This window comes from Varanus komodoensis, unplaced genomic scaffold (genome assembly GCF_004798865.1).
Source record: "Varanus komodoensis strain SLA01 unplaced genomic scaffold, ASM479886v1 scaffold3, whole genome shotgun sequence".
Classification (NCBI taxonomy): Eukaryota; Metazoa; Chordata; class Lepidosauria; order Squamata; family Varanidae; genus Varanus; species Varanus komodoensis.
The window spans coordinates 60937016-60959859 of record NW_025335761.1 but is presented as its reverse complement, the minus strand read 5'-3'; the positions used below and the strand labels follow the sequence as shown (position 1 = coordinate 60959859).

Genomic DNA, 22844 nt, shown 5'->3' with positions numbered 1-22844 from the left:
TCCCAGAAATCTGTACACTATCTTCTGCCCTACCTCAATTTTGCCCAATTCTGAAAAGGTTAAAATGCATCTCCTTATGACTTTGTTACTGGCATACAAAGTTAAAATATATGTTTATATTTTGGTATTTTAGCCCCAGTCCTTTAGCCCTGTGCACCTTTGGACCTGCTGGTCATTGGAAGGTGGACTGGATAGTTCCTTCATAATGGAATTTGGTCCTTGGGGTGAAAGAGGTCCATACACTTTAAAGAGCAGGGGGTGGGGTTCCAAATGGTATTGTACGCCTTCTTATTTGTTTTCCTTTCTTCTGAGTCATCCTCCTAGCTGTGCAAGAGGAGAAGGAGAAATGGGTGAACCCAGGACTCCCTGCAGTTCCTTCCTGTCATGATAGCTTGCTGTGATATCTGAACAGGCTTGAAGAAACCAAATGGAGATCCTCTGGCTGCAGATAGTTTTCCGGTCAAATTCCCCATTTTGCAGCAAGACATTTTGTGTAGCATGTGGTTGCCCTCACAATGCCAGGCCATGCTGGATAATATTGATTACTTAGACCTGTCTGCTGGTTGTTGAACAGAAACAGCCTTGATCACCCTGACTTGACGACTTACGAGACCAGAAGTGGATGGGGAAAGTGTGGCCCTGTTGGTTCTTCTGGAACCTACAGTGGCTTTTGCTGCCATTCACCATAACATCTGAAGTGTTTGTCTGGACAGAGCTTAGGTTTTGCTCTCTCCTGAAGGTCTCAGAAGGTGCTGCTGGTGGACTTCTCCACTCCATGACTTTGAGCATTTGAGCCGCCACAAAGTTCTCTCTGGTCCTCCATGCTTTATATCATGCATTATCTTAAGAACGTGGCCTGCAGAAATGCATGGTTTCGTGTAGGAAAAATGTGCACAAAACTACTTATGAATCTTTATATGAATTTTTAAAAAGGAAGTTCTCAAAGTACAGGACGTCCCAAATCTAAGAGTGGAAAAATCAGAAACTGAGAGATTAGTTCATCCCTGGGTCACTGTATTTGGCTACTTTTGCCTCTCAACATCTATTTAAAACGTATTGATCGGTGGTGTCTGATGCGTAGATGTTTCTGACACCCTACTGAGCACAGTTTTATTGACCTGCTCTTCGGAGTTTGCTTTGTCCTCCTCATTAAAATCTAATCCACTTTTTGCCCATGACCTCTTGCTGTCGTGCCTTTGGGGTCTGTTCTAACCCATGAATGATTCTGTGCAAAACCAGTCCCCAAATGCACTTCATTCTGTCTGTGCATCCACAGTGTCAGGCCAGTGGACTGCCAAGATCCTTTTGCCCGATCTGACCTATATAGTTGAAGCTGGTCCAGAAAACAACAGAATCAAATTGAATACTGCCTTGGATCCAAGCACTGTAAAGCTTCTCTTAGAATGGTTGCCAAGAAATTATATAGGTAGAAGTTTGTATGGGAAGAACCAATGCTGATCTGTTTGGAAAACAAATTCCCTCTTTGGCTGCCAGGAATTGTATCTTGATGCAGCTTATGGAGTCTAAAAGCAAACCCCCTGACACTACAACTTCAGTATCCTTTCAAATGCCAAGTCTGTAAGACAAATCAAGACCAGAACTGATGCATGGAAATGGCAAGGAAGCGGATTTCTACTGTAGGAATAGCCTCCTTCAACCTGGCGCCTTTGAGATGTGTTGGCATCTCCCAGCATTGACCGTGCTCTCTGGTGGAAGCTAGGCCTGCAGCCCTAAATGTGGGGGGCACCAGCTTGAGAACAGCTGTGTTGGAATCAGCTTTCTAATGGCAAGAGTTCTTCGGTGGTGGAATTCTCCCTTGAGGGTGGTGGGCTGGCTTCTGCAGAAACTGGACAGCCATAGCAGGCCTAGACTGACTGATCAGGGGGCTGGGCCACAATGACCTTTGGGGTCAAAGCTCTCAAATCCATAAAATTCTGAAGAATATTAAAGAGCTAACCATGCTTGCCCTCCTGAAACCCTCAAAGCTATTTCTGCCTGGGAGCTGAATTCAATTCTGAGGAGGTTTCTAGGGGTACATTCCAGCGATGGGTGGACCAAAATATCTAAAATACCGCTATATTTTTGCTGAGAAGTCTCACTGCCAGTTCCTAAGCATTAGAAGAGACATGTCAATCTTTTAGCATGTGGGAAAAATGCAAAAAGACAGGAAACCACCAAACTATCAGTGGTTTGGGGCAAGGGAATGGAGCCATCTGAGAAACCTTGGCAGGCCGATTTCTATCCCAAGTAGTCATATTTAGCTCCGTAGCTTCTCTATCCAGTTTCTAAAGCCATCCTAAGCAAGATAGATTTGGTCAATCTCAAAGTTCAAGCAGTAGGATCCCCATTATCGCATGCCTCCTTGAGTCCATAGGATTGTTCTGCATGGGAATTTCCCTTCAGCCAAGAAACGTGCACCCTAAATTGGGCCTGGAGAACACTGGGCTGAAAGTGGACTTGAAATGAAAGTAGATTCAGTTCAGAACTAATGACCAGATTAAACAAATAGGTTTCGGGATGTGCTTGGCTCTTGGCTTGGGTCATTTTGCAGGAGCAGACTTAGCATGAAAAGAAGTCTGCATATGCTTGAGGTACAGACTCCAAAAAGGTTTGTCCCCACCCTAATAGGGAGCCATTTTCCCTTGCTTTCATTTTTCATTTGATGAAAGACAAATAATCCCAGATACTAAAAAGCAGCTTCCTCCTTTGTAAGGTAGCCGTTATGTGTTTAGAGCTATTAGGGTCCGGGGGATTCAAACACCCCGGAAAATGGCTGCTAGTCTTTTTAGACGTGTCCGCAGGTTCCCTGCACTCCGAAAAGCAGCTGCTGGGGACAGTCGCCTGTTCCTCTTCGCCTTGCTGCCTGATCTTGCATTGAAAGCAGTGGGAAATGAAAACAAGCATTTACGAGAATCAAAGACAGAATCGCTCATAAGTAGCAAAATGAATGTGATTGAAACAAATGTGCTTTTTAACTATAGCAAAACCCAGTGGAAGCATTTTTTCCGCTGTAGACCCCAGTGAGAAATTACTTCTGCTTCAGAGCACTTATTGCCCACAAAACACTCCACATTGGAGTACTTGAACAGTTTCAACAGCTGTTAAGTGACAAGGAAAGAGTGGGGATTTTAATGAACATCCTTCAATTGACTAATCAACCACAAGGCCTTTCCTACATTATTGTTTCTCAAAGACAGGAAGGCCTTGGTTTGACTCTCACGCCATCTTTGATCTTTCTTGGTGGCTTCAGGTCAAAGCACAGGCTGTGAGGTTTTAAAGGAAATATTAAAGGAAATATCAGCCTCCCTCTATCTGGCACCCCCGTGCTGGCTGCGTATGATGGGCACTCCAGTCCTAAACCTCTGGGGAGTGCCAGAAAGGGGTGGGATGATCTCTGCCCTCATGTCCTCTTCACGGGTTTCCTAGAGGCATCTGGTTGCCCGTTGTGGGCAACTGCGCATTGAACTGGGCAGCCGTCCATCCTGCCCAGGAGGTTCTGCCTCTGTTTTTGTGACATGCGTTCTCCTCTGCAACTCGCAGGATAGGGCCTGCCTGCCTCACAGGGTTTTCCAAAGCATTTCAGCAGGGCAATGTGTGAGAAGGCACTGGCAGACACTGGTGCTGCATAAGTGCTGTCCTGCAGTCCAGGATCAAAGATGGCGATTCAGGCCCCGTTCCGTATTTGCCGTGGGTAAAATAATGTGAACAGATCAAGGGCCAGTGTGGTGTCGGGTTTAGAGTGTTGGGCTGGCACCCAGGAGATCCTGGTTCTGGCCCCTGCTCAGCCATGGAGCTCAGTGGGTGACTTCAGGCTATTCACAGACTCTCAGTCTCACCTGCCTCTCAAAATTGTGTTGTTGTGAGGATGAAAGTAGAGTGGAAGCGGACTATGTAAGCCCTCTTGAATGCCTGGCACGCGGGAACAAGGCAGAGTGTAAAGGCAATGTAATACCATCATAGAACAATCTGCGGAAACGTTCAGTGCTCACGATGTTCCAGATTGTGACATCCGTCCGCCTCCTCCAGAGCAGGCCGAATGCCGCTTAACTGCTGCGGATCAACCACGTCAGCAGGGCCTCCCTCTTGTTTGTTCATCCACCTTGCATGTATTGATGTTCATCAGGACCACTAGCTCTTCCGGGATTTGAATCTGAGTTGGCCCAGAAGCAGACCTGGGTGCTTTGTGCATCCAGATGAAACCTCTCACCATGTCAAGGGGACTGACTCAGCAACGTTATGGAGATGTTCAAAGGCATGGGATTAAAATAGGCTTCTGCAGGAACCCAAAGCATAAATGCCAAGGAGCTTATCTGGGCGAGGAACATTTCAGTAGCATTCAGAGGTTTACTCAAGGCTGCTTTGCACCACGTAAAAAAGGTCACGGCCTCGTGTGATCCAGGTGGAGACTCTGAAGCTGTTGAACAGGCGAAAGAGATTAGCAGATGGCTGCCCTTCCCCTGCTGCTTTGAACAGTAATAATCAGCACATTGCAACATGACACTGAGTCAGAGCTTCAGCCTCTCTAGATCAGTTTTGTCAGCACTGACTGACAGCACTGGCTTCAGGCAGGCACTCTTTTTTCTCCCCTACCTGGAGATGCTGGGGATCATAGAATCAAACAATAGTAGAGTTGGAAGGGGCCATGAAGGCCATCGGTCAAACTCCCTGCTGTTGTAGGTCACCAGTTAGGGGTGTCCCTAACCCCTCAGAGGGCTGTCCAGCTTCACCTTGAATGTCTCTGGTATGGGAGATCCCACCACCTCTCCAGGCAACTGGTTCCACTGTTGTATTGCCTGGACAGTGAGGAAGCTTTTCCTGATATCTAGTCTGGACCTGGTTGGTCACAACTTGAGTTGATTATTCCATACCCTACACTCTGGTATCAGCGAAAAGAGATCTTGACCTTCCTCTTTGTGACAGCCGTTGAGGTACTTACAGAGGGATATCATGTCCCCCCTCAGTCTTCTCTCCTCAAGGCTGAGCATGTCCAGTTCTCTCAGTCTCCTCACAGGGCAGTCTTCCCAAACCCTGGATCATCCTTGTTGCCCTCCTCTGGACCCCAATTTTTCTGCATCTTCCTTAAATCTTGGTGCCCAGAACTGGACACAGTATTCCAGATGGGATCTGACTAGTGAGGAGTAAAGGGGAACTAGTACCCGTCTTGTTTTGGAAGTGATACTTCTATTAATGCATCCCAAAATAGGATTTGCTCTTTGTGCAGCTGCATCACATTGTTGGCTCATATTTAGCCCGTTGTCCATAACAACTCCAAGGTCTTTTTCTTTTTCAGTTCTGTTGTGCCACGTACTCCCCATCTTGTATCAGTGCATTTGGTCTCTTTTTCCTGGGTGGAGAACTTGGCACTTGTCCCTGTCGAATCTCATTCTGTTGCTTTCAGCCCAGAATTCAAGTTTATCAAGATCACCCTAAATCCTCATTCTCTGTTCCAGGGTATTCACTATTCCACCCAGTTTTGCATCGTCTGCAAATCTGAGTATCTCTCCTTGGACTTCCTAATCTAAATCATTAATGAAGATGTTGAAGAGCACTGGGCCCAGGACTGAACCCTGCTGTACCCTACTAGTTACCTACCTCCAGTCTGAGAAGGTGGCATTGATGACCCCTCTTTGTGTCCGATTTAGCAGGCAATTTTGGATCCACCTAATAGTTTTTCTGTCTACTCCACTTTTTGCTAATTTGCCTATAAAAACATCATGGGGCACTATGTTGAAAGCTTTGTTGAAGTCTAAGTGGGTTATGTCCACAGTGTTCCCTCTGTCCATTTGGAAGGCTACCCAGTCAAAAAATGATTAACCTGGGGTTTTCCACATGCAAAGTCTGTTCCTCGCCACTGTGCTATGATGATGATGATGATGATGATGATTATTATTATTATAACATTTCTATGCCGCCCCTTGCCGAAGCCTCGGGGCGGCTTACAACATGATAAAATACATTGAAATACAATAGTACATAATAAATTACCATTAAATATAACAATACAAAAAATACATTGATTTACAAATACAAAATTAAAATTATCAGTATAAAATAAAAATATAGGAGGAGAAAGAGAAGGAAGAAGAAGTTGCCCAGGCCAGATCATATGTTTTAACAATTGAAATGATGTTTAAATAAAAAGGTCTTTACCTGGCGCCGAAAAACCAGTAACGACGGTGCCAGGCGGACCTCTTTGGGGAGTGAATTCCATAGGTTGGGCGCCACCGCAGAGAAAGCCCTCCTCCGGGTACTTATTCTCCTAATTTCTTTCATGGAGGGTTCGCAGAGAAGGGACTCTCCCGCAGATCTCAAAGGGCGGTCGGGCATATACGGATGTAAGCGCTCGTTCAGGTAGCCAGGACCCAAGCCGTTTAGGGCTTTGTAGGTCATAATCAACACCTTGAATTGGGCCCGGGCTTCAATGGGAAGCCAGTGAAGCTGATGGAGGACTGGAGTCATGTGAGCATAACGCCCCGTCCCCGTCAGCAACCTGGCAGCTCTATTTTGCACCAATTGAAGTGTTCAGACTGTCTTCAGGGGAAGCCCCACGTAAAGCGCGTTACAGAAGTCTAGGCGGGAAGTCACCAGCGCGTGTGTCACCGTCTTTTAGCTCAGCCCTTGCCACCATATTGGTCCTGAGTGAATGGAAGGAGCTCATCAGTAGTGGAGAATTTGGTAGGCAATGATGGCTTCAGAAGCTGAGTGAAAAAATGGAGATGGCAGCATGTGTATTGAGGAGATGGGAGCGCAGAGTTCACTTTGCTTAAAACCATAGGAAGAGCCATGCTGGGTGGGACCCAAGGCCTATCTAAAGCAACATCCTGATCTCCCAGAGCCCTCCTGACTTCCAGCAGGAAGCCTGAAACAGAACATGGTACAATAACACACCAGTCGAATTCCCAGGCACTCAGTGTGCAGATGCTGGTTCTGATATTTGGAGTTATACACCGCCATCATGACCATCTGCCACGAATAGCCTCATCCTCCTTTTAATCCCCTTAAAGCCATCTACGTTGGTGGCCATCCCTGGCTCTCTTGCTAGCAAATTGCATGCTTTAATTGCATAGTGCATGCAGAAGTATTTCCCTTTACCTGTTCAGCATCTCCCAGTTTCTCAGATCTTAAGTGAATAAACTTTTGAGTTTCAGCATTTAAGTCTCAGCATTTCTGAACTTTCTCTCGCTGAGCACGCACATGTGTGTTTTTCCAGCCTTCTCTGCATTTATGTTTGGAGAAGCAGGGAGTGGTGTGAGTTGTTGCTCAGCAAATAGTAACTACTACTTTGTGGTTTTCTTGAATCAACTGTGCAGACCAGCTGGCAGAAGAACTGAGAGAGGGAGGGGTGAAGGCAGCAGCCTGCCTCTAAACCCTGGTCTCTCTCATTCAAGAAGAGAGATGGTTCCCAGCAACACCCATCTTACAGGAAAGCTAAGGGCATAAAAGCATTATGGCTTTTAAAATGTCACAGAAAAGAGCATTGGTTTTAGAATCTGTTGAATGAGCAAACGACCCGCAGGGATAAACAAGGACATGGTCACAGCTGACTTTCAGGACAAGTTTACTTCAGAAATAAAGGAATAGGCTTGTACTCTGTCTGCTGCTCCAGTGTCACCTCCGGAGCTTTTGATTGCTCCCCGGAAGTGGATGCTTTGGGAAACCTGCATCTCACGATAGCAGTCTACCCCATCCCCATCCAAAGCTCTCCAGCCTCAGTCAGCCCCAGTCAGTATGGCTGACTGACTGGGGAAGATGGGGGTTGTTGTTCCACACATGCAGAGGGTGCCAAGTAGAAAATGCTGAGCCGTGCTCTTCATCCACATCCTCGCTGTTCATCAGGAGTCCTGGGTCATGGCTCGCCTAGTGTGAAATAAAGAGGGAAGTGCTCACCCAACTTTCACTCCCCAAGAATGGTAAATTTCCAGGTCTTGCCATGCACAGCAAAAGGCCTGGTAAGTCTTCCCACTGACCACCATCAGCTTGCTGGTTTCAGCAGCATCTGGGTGCTGTTGTGCCCACGTACCTGAGCGTGAAGGGGAACTACACGGTGGCCGTGCAGCTCTTCTCCATCTTGGCCTCCAGGGCTGGGCTCCTAGGCTGCCTTTTCTTTCCCAAGCACTGCATTATTCTGCTGAGGACTGATCTGAATACAAAGGAGCATGTCATAACGAAAACCAAAATGTAAATTGTATTTGTGTTGTTCTTCAACACTCCACGATCCTGCTGTTTCTTTTTCATTGTACTTGGGAATAAGAAGGTCCCATTTCAGCTTTGGAGAAGCATCTGTCAAGAAGTTTAACCATTTTGTTCTCATGAGCTAAGCTTTGTGTTTTATTGGTTCTACTACTGTTTTCAGTATTTTGATATTATCACACCATGTCCAGAAGAATGAGATGTCCCATGTCTAGAAGCGAGTGTGTCAGTCAGTGCAATTGTGCCGTAGGGCAAAACCATCCTTTCCCCAGCTGCCTCAGGTAGCATCACCTGGATGTTTTGCTTGCAGTGACTCCGGTATCTTAGCTAGTGCAGCAGTTATTCCAGACAGACACGGGCAGCCCCTGGGACAGACTCCAGCGGCTGCCACCATGGTATTTCCAAGGCTGTGAGGTAGACAGGGGCTCATATTAGTAGTAGGGACCAAGGAATGAGGGCTTAAAGAGGTGGCCAGAACAGGTGGCTGCGTGCTGTTATAGCATGATTAATACCGTGTTTCCCCAAAAATAAGACCGAGCCTTATATTAATTTTTGCTGCAAATGATGCACTAGGGCTTATTTTCAGGTGATGTTTTTCTTCCTTATGAAAGCTGTAAGATTCTTGCCCCGAGAGGCCTCCACGATTCCTTTCTTGTACTCAACGGAATCACTCTTTCTTTTTCACTCATCTTGCATTTCGCATCCATGCATTAAGTATGTCCGTTACGTATTAATGTTATTTGTGCGTTGTGTCTGTACTCCGATTAGTCATTCGGCAGTAAGTCTTGCGTTCATCTGTTTGCATAGGCATTTACCTCTCCTCCAAAGGTGCCCACTTCAGTATTTACAAATAATTATAATGTATAGTTTCATTTATTTTAAGTATTAATCGCAATAATATTATTTATTTATATTTAATTATATATTAACATTATTTTATAATTCAATACATCAATTGTGTGTTGCAACGGACATACTACCGTGTTTTCCCATCCATCTGACTGACGATCTTAACTGGGGCTTATTTTTGGGGTAGGGCTTATATTACTAGTATCCTGAAAAATCATGCTAGGGCTTATTTTCTGATTAGGTCTTATTTTGGGGGAAACATGGTAGCATAATTATTTATTTTGATTCTGCCCATTACTATATTAGTATAGAGTATGAACAGATTCTGAGTTGCTAGCAAAGCCATTAATGTTCCCTTTCCCACCTTTCCTGTTTTTCTTTTGACTTCTTTTAGGATTTAGGGTCTAGAAAAGACAAGCATAAGGGTTTCAGCCATGGCTCCAAGAAAAAGGAGCAGTCGAGGGATCTCGTTCATCTTCTGCTGCTTCCGAAGTCACGACCACCCGGAGATCACCTACCGGATGCGGAATGACAGCAACTTTGTCCTGCCGGCCATGGAGCCCGGCTTCCCCATGCCACCGGTGGAAGAGCTGGATCTCATGTTCAGCGAGCTTGTGGTGAGTGTTGGACCATCATTTATTTAAGGGAATTGAAAAATGGAATTGTGAGAGATGGAAAATAGCCAAATTTTTGTAATACCTGCATTTTGCATCTCTTTAACATCTCATGGTAGAAAATTTGGATTCTGGAAAGTTGTAGCTGCAATGCATAGAGAGCAGTTTTTGTTATCCTAGGACTTGGCCTGGTTTGTGCGGATGCTCTGCATCTTGAGTGAACTTGTCTAAAGGACCACAAGCAGTATTCTGATATATTAAAGTATGATGCAGTTTTAATAATAATGTGTGAACATCTGTGGTTACTAACCTCCTTGGTAAGACTTCCTGGGGGAAACTAACCCCAAATACATGCTTTCCACAATGCTCAAGATGGTATTTGTTGTGTGAGATGGCAAGGGAGAGAATGTGTCTAGATCAGCTGCTTGTAAACAGGTGCATTGAGTTTCATGGTTTCAGGTTGTCAGTTGTGTTTCAGCATTCGTGAATGGCTTGGAAAAAGAAATCCCACAGTCACAGTGTAAAACTTGGGACATAGTCAGAAAAGGACACATCATGTTGTCCTGTTAGTTTTAGGCAACCGTTAGGCACCTTTGATGGGTTAATTATGCTTTTATGTGTGGAAATATTCAATTGCCTTGCCCAGGAGACAAAAGGTGACCTGAACTTTGCTCAGGGATACTGGAGGCTGTACAAGCAGAAAACCTTGAAAGGGTTTAAAGTGAAATACTAAGAATGTTTTTCCTGGCCCTGAAAAATAATTCTATTGAAATGAATATACTTTAAGATGGACAGATCGATTCAGTGGTCTGCTAGCGGGGTTCCAGGGACCGTGGAGGCTTTCCTGCTCCCTGGCTCCCTCTGCACCAGGGCACCAGACTGGGAAAGGAGGAAAGGGATGAAGAGGAGGGATGTAGATCACCGGGACAAGTCTACCGAAACATACTCAAATGTGGGAACGAAAGGGGAAATGCCTCTGTCTTTAATGCAAGTGGAGGAGTCCCGGTACCTTTGGCCATCTTCCCTGCTGAGCTCGGAGTGGGATGAACTCCCATCCAGTCAGCATGACAGGTGTGAGAAGAGAAACAGGGCAGGCATGCAGCTTCTGATCCAGGAGGGCTACTAGGTCTACGAGCCAGTGATAGCCATGGCCTCCATGTCGGTGTCTAGACCCCTTTTAAAGCTAACCACATGGCCACTAACCCTTGCGGAGCAGATTCTGTAGTTTACTCATGTGCAGTGTGGAGACTCTTCATTTGTCCTCCATCTCCTGCCAATCAGCTTCATGGGATAGCCCCCTTAGGTTCCGGCTTGGGATCACACCACCTGACAGAACCCCTTCCCAACTACAGTCTACCCTGACATTGCGCTCAAGAGCTGGGGCCTGCCTCCGGTTGCCACCTCCAAGAGAGAATCAGCTGGTGGCAATAAGGAGCAGGGCCTTTTCAATGGTGGTCTCCCAGTTATGGAAGCAGCTCCCCACTGAAGCCCACCTGGTACCAACTTTAATGTCTTGCCAATGCCAGGTAAACTCTCCTCGACTACAGGGCCATTAATTATTTTAATATTATATTCAGGTTTATGTCAGTTGCTTAACCAGGTCTTATCACTGAATTTGTATAAATTGTAGCTTTTTAAAAAGTTGGCTTTTAGATTTTATATAGTAATTTTCATGATGCTGTTATTATTCCCTGAATTTTGTCCTCCATTTTATGTGTTGTAATCCACCCAGAGAGCTTCAGCTGTTGGGTGGAATAGCAATAAATAAATAATTCTTATTCTTATTACAAGAAGATAATTTTGCACACCTTTCCCCGTCTCCTCTTCCTCCCCATTTTCTAAGAGGTCACCTTTCCTGGTGGGGCTTGTTCCAGCCCCTTGATCTATTTCTGGCACAGTCCTAGGCACGCTTCGGAAGAGAAAAAGGAATTGTGCAACTCCCAGAAAGTGGAGGAGCTTTTTCTGCACCCACACCACAAACATCTTGCAGATTCGAAAGGGGTGCGTTCAGGCGTCCGAGGCCCTCCTGGAAGGGTTGCGTTCTCTGCCAGCCAAGGGAGGGCAGGTCGGCACATGCCAGCATCTGCGTTGTTTTCGGCCCGGCGCCAGCCCCTTTGCAGGACCGGCCATGCGCCTGGGCCTGGCGAGGTCGTTGGCGCTCGTGGGCTCAAATCCCCTTCCGCTCCGTCGTCCGTCTGGGCTTGCCTGCTCTTGCCACCACCGTTCAAGGACGGACAGCGGCGTGGCAAGCGGCCTCCACAAAGGGCCGACAGGCCCCGGCACTTCCTTTGTTGCCTCACAGAACCCAGCTGCTTCGAGACGGCTCGGGTTTCCAGGGCAACCTGTGAGGTTCCCCTGAACTGGCAGCGGGACATGCCTTGCTGCTTTCCTTTAGTTTGGTGTTCCCTCCCGTCCTGGATGAGTGCCAAGACTCCCAAGAGAAAATACGGAAGGAGCAGTTGGTCAGATGAGGTGGGGACAGAGCCAGGACCCTGAGCCAGCACGAGCTCTCCTGCTGATTGCAGGTTGAACTTTGCAGAATTTGGAATATCCACACGTCCATGAGTTTATGCAGGATCCACCCTGACACTCCTGCCTTTCTTCAAATGCATGGGACAGTCCCGATAGAGCTGTTAAGGATTCCCCCAAGGAATGCCCCCAGTGACATACTGAGTTGAAGATGGTTGGATTTCCCAAGAAATAAAGCTGTTTTTCCAACACCTTGAGGCTAGTTTAATTATTTATTTATTTTTGGATTTATATCCTGCCTTTTTCCTACAAAGGGCTCAAGGCAGCTTACATCATTCTCCTCCTCCATCTTATCCCCACAACAACAGCCATGTGAGGTAGGTTGGGCTGAGAGTCTGTGACTGGCCCAAAGTCACCCAGTTGGCTCCATGGCTGAGCGGGGACTCGAACCCAGGTCGCCTGAGTCCCAGTCCCAGGCTCTTAACCACTACACCACACTGGCTCTTAACCACTAGTTCTTGCATTTAGGATCCACTGTGGATGCTTTCCCATTTTCCTCCCCCCCCACCCCCCGATCACTGCCCTTTCCTGGCTTCTTGTGTCGCAGCCCCCATCTGGCAGCCGCTTGCACAGAAAGCCACCTATTCTTCTCTCCATCAGGTGGCAAGTACTCCTTTTCGCCAGCCAGCTAAGCTGACTTCTACTTCCTCCACAGTGTGGGCAGCATGATGGGTGGATGTTGCGCTTGCGCCCCCCATCTTTTCCTAGCCCCACGGATGGTGCAGATTCTCACCCCATCTAAAACCCGGTGCAACCAAAATCTTTAATCACCCCAGAGTAGAAGGGGCTCCCTCCTTCAGACCTTCCCACCTTCCTCCCATCCACAAACCAACGCAAGGCGGGATGCTGTTCCCCTTTCATGAGAGCGAAGCGGGAGTTCGGATGCTCAAACGAGCGTGAAGTGTAGAGGCATTTGCAATTTAAAAAACCAGGGGCCCACCCACCACTGGCATCCGCCTCCAAAGAGTTTCTGCCTTGCACTTTGTTGGTAGAACATCTGAAGGCAAAAGCATGTCTTACATCCAAACAATGCTCCAGCTGCTGCCTTTTTTCCAAGGCAAAGCAATGGGGACGGGGGAGTTCGGACACTTTATCTTTTGCTCACTGCTTTGCCACGCCAATCCCACCATCACGGAGATGCTTCTTTCCCCCGTGAATCCGAAAACCTTTGCTGTGTGGGGAAATGGGAAGGGATGGCTCTTTGTCCCAAGCGCCAAACGCCTCTCCTAAAAATTTTTTTTGTTTCGTGTTTTTTTTCAGAAAGGGACAGCTTGCTGTTAGGTACATTTTTGCATGTCACATTTCCGAGCCCAAATGAGTCTCATTTGGACATCCATTTTGTTCCATCGTTTAGTTGAGAAGCGGCATGTCAACAACATGTTGAATCGTTTTGAGAGAATTCGCTCCCGTATTTGCTGATCAAGTTTCTGCCAATTTTAAAGCAAGGAGGCCTGTTCATTTGGCTGTTATCCAGCGATCGACTGTATTTTAGTCGTTCTGCATTTTGTATAAGAGGAAAGCAATCGTGCTGAAGAAAGGGGATGACTGCCTCGTTTTGAGGCAAGGTACAGGTGTGGTAGCAGGTACGCTCTTCTGCATCCCGTGTCTGCAGGAGAAGGTGGGTTGCCTTTGCCAAAGGGGAATCCCTGTTCTGAAGTGGTTTCCAAGGTAGAAGGCCTCTTGAGGTGGTCTTTGCCAAGAAGGAATCGCTCTTACGTTTGGTGTTTCCTAGAGAATGCCTTTCACAAGAGAGCCTGCTTGGAGGGGGAGGGGGAGGGGGGGAGCCTCTTATTCTAGTACTCGCTATCTGCAGTCTAGTTGGGCAAGGCTACACAAAAAGCATCCTCGTTAATGGGAGAAGATAATTTAAAGCCTATTGTTTCCTTCAAGTTACTGTAAAAAAGGAGATCTAATCAACTTATGCATTGTGCTCCTGATTGTAACGAGCAATTATACACAGTGCGACCCCCCATTCCTGTGTGTAGTTCCCGGAGCTGGAGCCGTTGCCTTGATGATGTGTTGGCCTTCACTCGGCGATCCACTATGGGGCAGCCTTCAGAAATGGCCTCAGTAGATCCTTCCCTGTGAGGACCAATCGCGTTTAGGGCAGTGTGTGGCTTGTCTCTCCCGCCCAAGCCTAGATGCTCTTCATGAGCGGAGCCGGCTGGAGCCAGAGGTCAGGCTAGATGGCTCAAGAGAACCCTTCTGGCTCGCTCTGTTTCTGTGTTTCTTTGTGACCGCGCACTTTTCTTTGTGAAAGTAAGAGTGGAGAAAACTTGATATTATGGTTGCAGGGATGGTTTTGAGAGTTTGTGGCCGATCTGTGCTGAAATCTTGGGGGCTGAGGTGGGGAAGGGAAGGCCATGTTGGATTGTTCACGGGCAGAGAATTTGATATAGGTATCTTATTTAGGTTTAAAGATGGAGTTCCTTCAGTAAAGAACTTATTTGCTTGTTTTCATGGGGAGCAGTGAGCCAAGAGTATGGGGCAATTTTTTTTTATTTTCATGTCCTATGTAATGGCTGTAATTTTATGTAGAATTGCATGCCATTTGATGCAGAGTTTTGATTCCCTTCTATTAAATGTTTGATTCCCTTTTATTAAATGCCTAGGCAATATACATCGAATCCATGAAGTACCTTTGTATTCCGTGTGTTATCAGGTTGAGATGACTGTAATATAGTCACTGGAATCCAGAACCATCCTCATAGGTACAAATGAAGATAAAGGATATGGAACAAACATGGCTCTTTTGTTGTTCAGTCACAAAGTCGTGCCTGACTCCTCACGACCCCATGGACAACATTCCTCCAGGCTCTCCTGTCCTCCACCCAGGCCCACACCCACCTCTCCAGTGACCCATCCAGCCACCTCATCCTCTGCCGCCCCCTCGTTCTTTTGCCATCTATTGTTCCCAGCATCAGGCTCTTCTCCAGGGAGTCCTTCCTTCTCATTAGGTGGCCAAAGTATTTGAGCTTCAACTTCAGCATCTGTCCAAACGTGGCTCTAGAATGTTTTAATCCAATCACTGTGTTCGAACATTGAGTTTTTCTGGACCAACTGCAGCCCTGTCCAAGGTGAAGCTGTTCAGTCTTTAGTTCACGCATGATGGATAATTCTTGATCTTAGTCTAAGCTTGCATTCTGTCATAGGCAGAGTTGGATGCAGTGAGAACAACCGAAATTTGCACGGTGGCTTTGGAAAGAGGGACGCTACCAAGCACTCTTAAATGAGTCTGTGCTAAGTTAAGTGCTGACACTCCAGTTCTAAGTCCGTGTCTCCTTCGTCAGGTGCATCACCTATGGTGAAGGAGATTCCATCGTTGTTTAGATGTTATCTTCTATGTCAGGGATTCCCAACCTTTGTGGGTACACGCGCAATTTTGAGAAAGTGCCCTCAGCTGCTGTACAGGGTGGAGTGGCCAATCTGGAGTGCTGGGAACAACGCCTGCTCGGTGTATGTTTACGCACATTGAGTGTGCTCCAGATCTTGCCTCTTCATTCCCATGCAAGTGAATAGAGCCACTTCAGCACTTGTTTACATCGGGTGAGGAGAGGCTGCCCTTCTGAAAGGGAGGGATGGAGTAGTGTGTCTCATGACAACAACAGCCCTGCTCCCCAAGGGGGTCAACTCTCCCTCAGCCATGGTTTGGCATGGCACCTTCTCTCCTATCCACATCCAGAGGAATGGAACAACCGGTCTATTCCCTTGCAGGGGGAAAAATAGTTTGGCAGCCTCAGCTTCTGGCTGCAGTGGCATTTGTGGGCACCATCTTGGAGACCCCAGTTCTGCAAGCAATGAGGGGATCATGTGCAGGAAGCACATGGAAAAAGGCAGTACAAGAACGTCTTGACGAGGGTCACCGTTTTTGAAGCCAGTGGGGACATTTGGATTCCGAGACCATAAACGGATGGCCGTGGCAAAGCCCTGCAGAGTCACAAAATGGCTAGTGGGCACGGCCAGTCACAAAACACCCTTTTTGCAGAAGAAAAAGCCAGCCAAGAGCTCCGGCACAAGGCAGAGGTGGTGTCTGCATTCCGTGATTTTTCAGCGAGTTGTCTACTCCAGCACCCATTTCACAGAAGGCAAACTGCTCAGTTGTTCCACACTTAACAGTGGGTTTAAACAACATTAAACAGACAGAGATCTGAGTGAACAAAGCCAGGTTTGATAGGGAGGCGGGCATTAGACTGCAGGTTCTTCCCAGGTTGGATTGAAGTCTGCTCAAGAGAAGACTTTACCATTCTTGTTTAGAGCTGCCCTGGAAGATCTCTGACTTCCACAGGGAGAGAGGGTCGCACACAGCTGGTAGGTTTGTGTCCCACAGCAGCCTGTGAAAACAGGAGCATGTTTTAATCCTCAGTCAGCAGGCGCTGTTTTTATCAATTTATTTTCCATGTAACCCACCCAGAGAACTTAGTGAGCAGATTAGAAGAAAAGGCCGCTGCTGTTACTTTGCATGCGTTCAGAAAATATAAACAGATCCTTCCTATTTTTTTAAAAAATAACTACTTATTTGAATTGAACTGCATTAAGCCAGTCTTCCCAGTAATGTGAGATACACCTAAAAAGACACACAAGATTTCATGTCTCCTTGCAAAAGCCTGCCCTGCGCACAGCTTTGAATGTGATTGCAATTCTTCCGAAAATGTTCTCAAATTGCCCAGTAAATGCACACTTACATTCAATTTGTGTGAATTTCTCTCATAGACTGAGTTGACCCAGTCGCAATTTCACTGTTTGTGCAATTCTCCCATTTAAACAAAACAGGAGTGTGATGTGTTGACTTTCAGAGACTTTCGAATATTTCTGGCTCCTTCTCTACTGCTGAAAGGTCTTTTTATGCGTCTCGCTCACTTTCCACCTTCTTGTTCCCTGCCAAACCTTATCGTAGGTGATGAAGATGAACATATTTCTCAAATATGACTCTAGAAGGATCTAGGAGGTGGTTTTAAGACACAGGAGATACTGCCCATGGAAAACTTGTTTTTACACTTCTAGAGACCAGAATTTTTTTTGTTTTTTAAGCTAGATTACTACTAATACTACTACTATTCTATACCAAACAAAGCCTTTTATGTTCTGGGCAGTTCACAAAAATTACAAACTAAAAATACAAGATAAATAAACAATAATATAACATCTTTAAATCTTCAAAATGGAAAAACAATTTAAATAGTTAACAAGATTACAGTAAGATACTGAACCTGATAAAAACAGTTGACATATATGTCCCATCATATGCTATCAAAAGGCTAGTCTTCAGTGCCGGGTTAGTACCTTCTATGCCTTAGCCTGGAACTGAAAAGCAACAAAGCTGGTGCTCGGCCAACCCCAGGGGAGCGAGCCTCCCATAACTGGAAACTGGAGGGCCAGCAGCGAGAAGGCCCCGCTTCCTTGTGGGCCACATGCCAAGAAACAGAGACATGCAATAAAACTGACTCCAGACTCGGGACTGACAGAAATGAGCATTTCTTCACAAAGCTCATAATTCGTTTATAGAACTCACTGCTGCAAGATAACACGATGGCCAGAGGACCAGGGCTAACACTCCATTGCTTAAATATCATACTCCGGACCTGTGAGATTATCTTAGACTAACTCTGTAGTTTCTCCTGTATTATTGCAGCTTTAGTATTAGTACTTTATAAACTTTTGATGTTGGAATTGCAGTAGTCTTTAATGGTGTAGGTCACCTTGAGTCTCAATACTAGGAACAAGCAGAATAGAAATTGAACAAACCGCCGCAGCAGTGTGAGCCAGCACAGAGCAGTGGTTCCGGTGCTGGACTGGGGACCTGGGAGATGCAGGTTCTAGTCCGACTTTGGACCAGTCACAGACTCTCAGCCCAAACTACCTCACAGGGTTGTTGTTGTGAGGGTACAGTGGAGCCAAGTAAGCCACCTTTGCTTCAGAAGGAAAGAAGGCAGCCTTTGAATGCAATATTAATAATAATTATAGTAGCCTAGGATGATGTATGTGAAGCCGTTGGGCAGTCATAAATTATTAAGCCGTTGTTTCACCAGGCGGTTCTCACATATATGTAAGCCATACTTATTGGTTATTTTGTCGGAGTGTAATCAGTTTCTATTCTGAACTAAAATTGATTTTTCACCGCTGTCAAAAACCGGCTTCAATCCTGGATTGGACATTTTACAAAATTTGTTTTTTTCCTGTCCCTGGCAAAAATCCCAAATATTTTTAGATGGGCAGGAATTTCTGACTAGCTCAAGTTTGCTTTAAAAAACACAACATTCTAAAACGCTATTCAATAACAATCATAAAGAAGTGGGAAGTCAAAAAAGCAGCAGCAAGAATTCAGGTGCTAGATGTTCAAATTTTATTGAGGCAGATGGAATGTCCCTGTTTCTCCCATAATCTCTAGCCCAGGGGTCAGCAACCCGCGGCTCCGGAGCCGCACGTGGCTCTTGAATCCCTCTGCTGCGGCTCCGTTGCTCAAAATACGCTCCGGCAAAGCCGCTGATCTGCGACCGAGGCTCCGACTTACAAAATACCAATAGGTGATGATGAGGCATCCAGTCAGTAGCACCCCACTAGCTGGTTAAGTAAATTGCGACATTCCTCTGCTATCCTGCAGGGAAAGAGCAGAACAATCTTCCTACAGGCTCTCATGTTACACTAAACCTGCTGAAAAGATTCTCTTTGTCCCATTGTAATCTCCTTCATCTGAATGTTAAAAGCTGCGCTTGGGACCTGTCTCAATTCACAGCACTTGACTGTTTATCTGCTAATCAGTCACTAAACACACCTATATCTGCGACTCCCCCCTCCCCCCATAGGCCAACCATGGATAAATCGAAGAAAAGAAAAGTTTCTGAAGAAAACCAAATGTTTAACGATACGTGGATAGATTCATTTGCTTTTACTGCTGACGAACTTCTGGGGTTTGCTGTTTAATGCATGCAGCCCTTTAGCACTGACTTTGACTCTTCAGGAAGCTGTTCTCCTATTCAAAATATATGAAAGGAGTCCTACTAGTTTATAATGTAAGATTAAAAATAACAGTTTTTAGTGACTGAACAAGAGCTGCAGCTAAATCATAATGAAGATATACATAGCCTTAAGGTAAAAAACGATATATGCAGTGTTATCTTCATTTCAGATGTCAAAAGGGTTCTGCAGCTCCTGGTGTTTTCTTTTGTGTGGAAAACGGGTCCAAATGGCTCTTTGAGTCTTAAAGGTTGCCGCCCCCTGCTTTAGACCTTTGGGTAGAGATGAGTTCCATGCATGGAAGGCCATATCCCTGTAGGGTTCTTTTTCCAAAACTTTCAAGGGTGTCAGATGTGTTTACAGCAACACTATCTTCTCATAAATTAAACACCATGCAAGGTAACTAACTTCATTTAATCCCCTGCATTGTTAAACTGGTGGGGCCATTTAATACCGTTTGTAATTTCCAGGATTCCTCAAGCTTTTAATAAAAAGCTTTATTGAACGAGGAGGAGGAGGAGATTGTATCACAACATGAAATGCCAAAAAAGAAAAAAATCCAGAAAAACACAGTCAAGCTTCTAACAGAAGTAATAGTGCTATATATTTTGTTAGTGGCTGCTAAGGCACAGGAATACCTTGACGCTTTTGACAATTTTGCACATTTTAAGGGGATTATGAGACTATTGTGATGGGCTCAGTGGTAAAAACTGATACTTCAAATTTTAAATGGTTTTTCAGTGCAAAACCCTCGACATGGGAACTCCTCCAAAGTGCATCTGTTTTTAGGCATCTTCCCCAGACGGCCAGTGGGACATCAGGATTGGCCCGGGGTGGTGACGAACAGTTCCCCAGATGTACTGCCCTGCACCCCCCCATCAGTTCTAACCAGCTAGCCAGTGCTGGGAGGTGTCAGGAGCTGTACATCAAAGCATCTGGGAGCAGGGGCTCTAGGTCAAAACATATGAAGAACCTCAAGTGAACCACCACAGGTTAGTGTGTTAGAGCCAAACTGGTGAAACCAGGTTCAAATCCGTGCTTGAATGTGAGCTTTGTAGCTATTTCTCTTAGCCTATCCTACCTCACAGGGTGGTTGTGTGGAATATCTTATCAGCTGTCCGGAGCTCCTTGGAAGTTAGGTAGAATATAAATTGACACACTTGGTTATTCTGTGGCAATAACCCCCACCGGACTTATTATTTTATTCCAGGCTAGATGTTTTCAGTGTCATTGCCCTATCACCGTACAGCTTGCCTTTTGCCTCTTATATGCAGCAATCTCCAGAAATGATCTTGTAACCCAAACGACGTTGCATTGTGAGCTTCAGTTGAGTGAGGAAGCGCTTTCCAGGTCTTGGAAGCGATGACTGCATTTTAATACTACTTTGAAGTGTTTGAGGCCTCTCAGTTCTTGGCCTCAGTTCATGCACTGGATCTCAGTTCTTTCTTTTGCATTTTTGCACCTGCTTGCACCTGTCTGTTGATTATTTTTTGCATGTGGATGCCTTAAAAACACAAGAGATTGCTCTCCCCCGGTCCACAAATATTTCTGGAAATAATGGCAGTTCAGGAGTTGTGGTGCAACCAACCTGCTTCCCCCTTTTCTCCATCTGGTCATTGATGTGTTGCAGTGGCGCCTGCGGTACTGCAAGGAACCTCCCAGCTTGTCGCCTGCAATACATTTCCATGACTTATCCAAAGTTTGATGGATACAGAGGAAGTCTGGTTCCCGTGTAAAACCCACCTCCCAAGCGATTTGGGGTTAGCTCTGTCATTACCTCTTTACCATCTCACCATGTTTGGGCACAGTTGCTCCGCACCATGTGGGTGGGGGAAATGCGATATAAATTTGCCCTCCCGCCCCTTGAGATCGGTGGCAGAGGCACTCCTCCAGGAACCCTCCGTGAAAGTCATCAGGAGAGTGAGTACCCGGAGGAGGGCCTTCTCTGTGGTGGCGCCCCACCTATGGAATGTGCTCCCCAGAGAGGTCCGCCTGGCGCCGTCGTTATATGTTTTTTGGCACCAGGCCAAGACGTTTTTATTTCAACAATATTTTAATAACTGTTAATATTATTTATTGGTTTTAATTTCTACAGCCAGGGTGAATCTGGATTTTATATGTATTACTTATGTGCTTGTTTATTTATATGTTGGAAGCCATCCCGAGGCTTTTGTATGCTGTGAATGGGGCAGCATACAAAAACTCCAAATAAATAAATAAATAAAATATGTCCATGGAGCAAATGGGTAACGTCTCTTTTTTATGTCTTGGGATTTTGCCCAGCCCTTCAAATCGCTGCCACATCTAAGCTTTGTGTGATGCTTTCATTAAAAGATCAGCACTTCTGATGGCTTCGGTCCCTTCACACGCCCTTGTCTTTTAAAATGATTATTCTTGGTTGCTTTACTTTACATCAGCAGCGTCATTGTTTCAAAGAGTGCAATTAACTTATGGAAAAAATAGGCAGTGGTAGCGAGGATGGGCAAAGCTACATAGATGCAAACTCAGCTTCGGTCAAAAGGGAATCTAGCATGTGTACAGAAAGAACTCAGTGACAGAGTTCTTGTTTTGCATGAAGAGCAGTGATTTTTTTGTCACAGAACGCACCGGAACAGAGTTCCAGCACCTTTTTTTGACAGGTTTTCCAAGTTTTAAAAGTAACTTTTGAAAATTTGATGTTTGGTCCACGTGGATTTGAATCGCCCTGTCGAGCGTAGCAGGTCGGCGGCAAAATCATTAAAACGGTGCGTGCGGGCTGCTTGTGTGTCGAGTCCGATGCATGCGCACTTCTTCCGCGCTGGTTGTGATGGCGCTGCTCGGCTTGTGGCACTGCTCAGTTTGTGATTGGCCGTGTGGTCACGTGCTGAGTGCTTACTGTGGGTGGCAACTGTTATGTTTCATTACACAACTGACATGTGTGCGTGTGTACAGTGATTGACTAAGTGCGAAAGGTAAATAATTTCATGAGTTCCGGCACCTTTTTTCTTACAAAAAAAAGCACTGATGAAGAGGATCCTAAGTTTGGGCTCTGAATATTTTTAAAAGGGGATCTCCCAGCAGAGAGTGAGTGAGGAAGACTAAACTTGACTGTATTGAAGTGTGTCTGTGTTTGGACCACCAGTGGAGCCAGCGGTCAGGAATGGTGGGAGATGTGATCCAGACATCTGAAGGCACCAAGTTGTGGGAGGTTGAGCTGAGTGAGCAAATGACCTGAGCTGGTCTAAGGAGGCTTTTTCAAGGATGGGGAGAGGGAAGGTGCTGTGCTTGGTGGGAGAGGATGCAGGGCTCTGGAACTTGCCCCCCCCCCCAAGTTAAATGGATGATTATGCTGTAGTTGTTACATAGAACTCACTTTGCGGTAAGGGGCTACTCCTGCTTGGTCAGAAAATAAGTACCTTGCTGGATCAGGCCAAGTCTCCCTTTCTTTGCAAGAACCTTAGCAATCCCATGATGCCAGAAGGCCCGCAAGAAGTGGACTGTGGCTCACGGACAGACCACAGTTTTATCTTCTGTCCACCCCTACCTTAAATCACCTTCTAAAGGTAAATACAATCAAATCACTGGGAAATTCAGACTTTCCCAAATTCTACATCTAGTGTTGGATTCATCCTTGTACGCGGTCTAACTTTTTCTTCTTCCCCAGGCTCCTCAAAAAATCTCCATTTCAAAGCTCCTAGTCTTTTCTTTTTCAAGGGGGTTGTTGAGCGCAGT

The 22844-nt window shown here is 45.9% G+C and overlaps 1 protein-coding gene across 3 annotated transcripts in view; it reads left to right on the top strand.

Annotated features, from left to right (window-relative positions):
- DAAM1 (dishevelled associated activator of morphogenesis 1) overlaps nucleotides 1-22844 on the top strand; it is a 189719-nt gene that overhangs the window by 63636 nt on the left and 103239 nt on the right. For all 3 annotated transcript variants that reach the window (XM_044436533.1, XM_044436535.1, XM_044436534.1), the window contains exon 2: nucleotides 9434-9656. In XM_044436533.1, the coding sequence (XP_044292468.1) occupies nucleotides 9474-9656 (183 nt within the window). In that variant the 5' untranslated portion in view covers nucleotides 9434-9473. The remainder of the gene's footprint in view (nucleotides 1-9433; nucleotides 9657-22844) is intronic.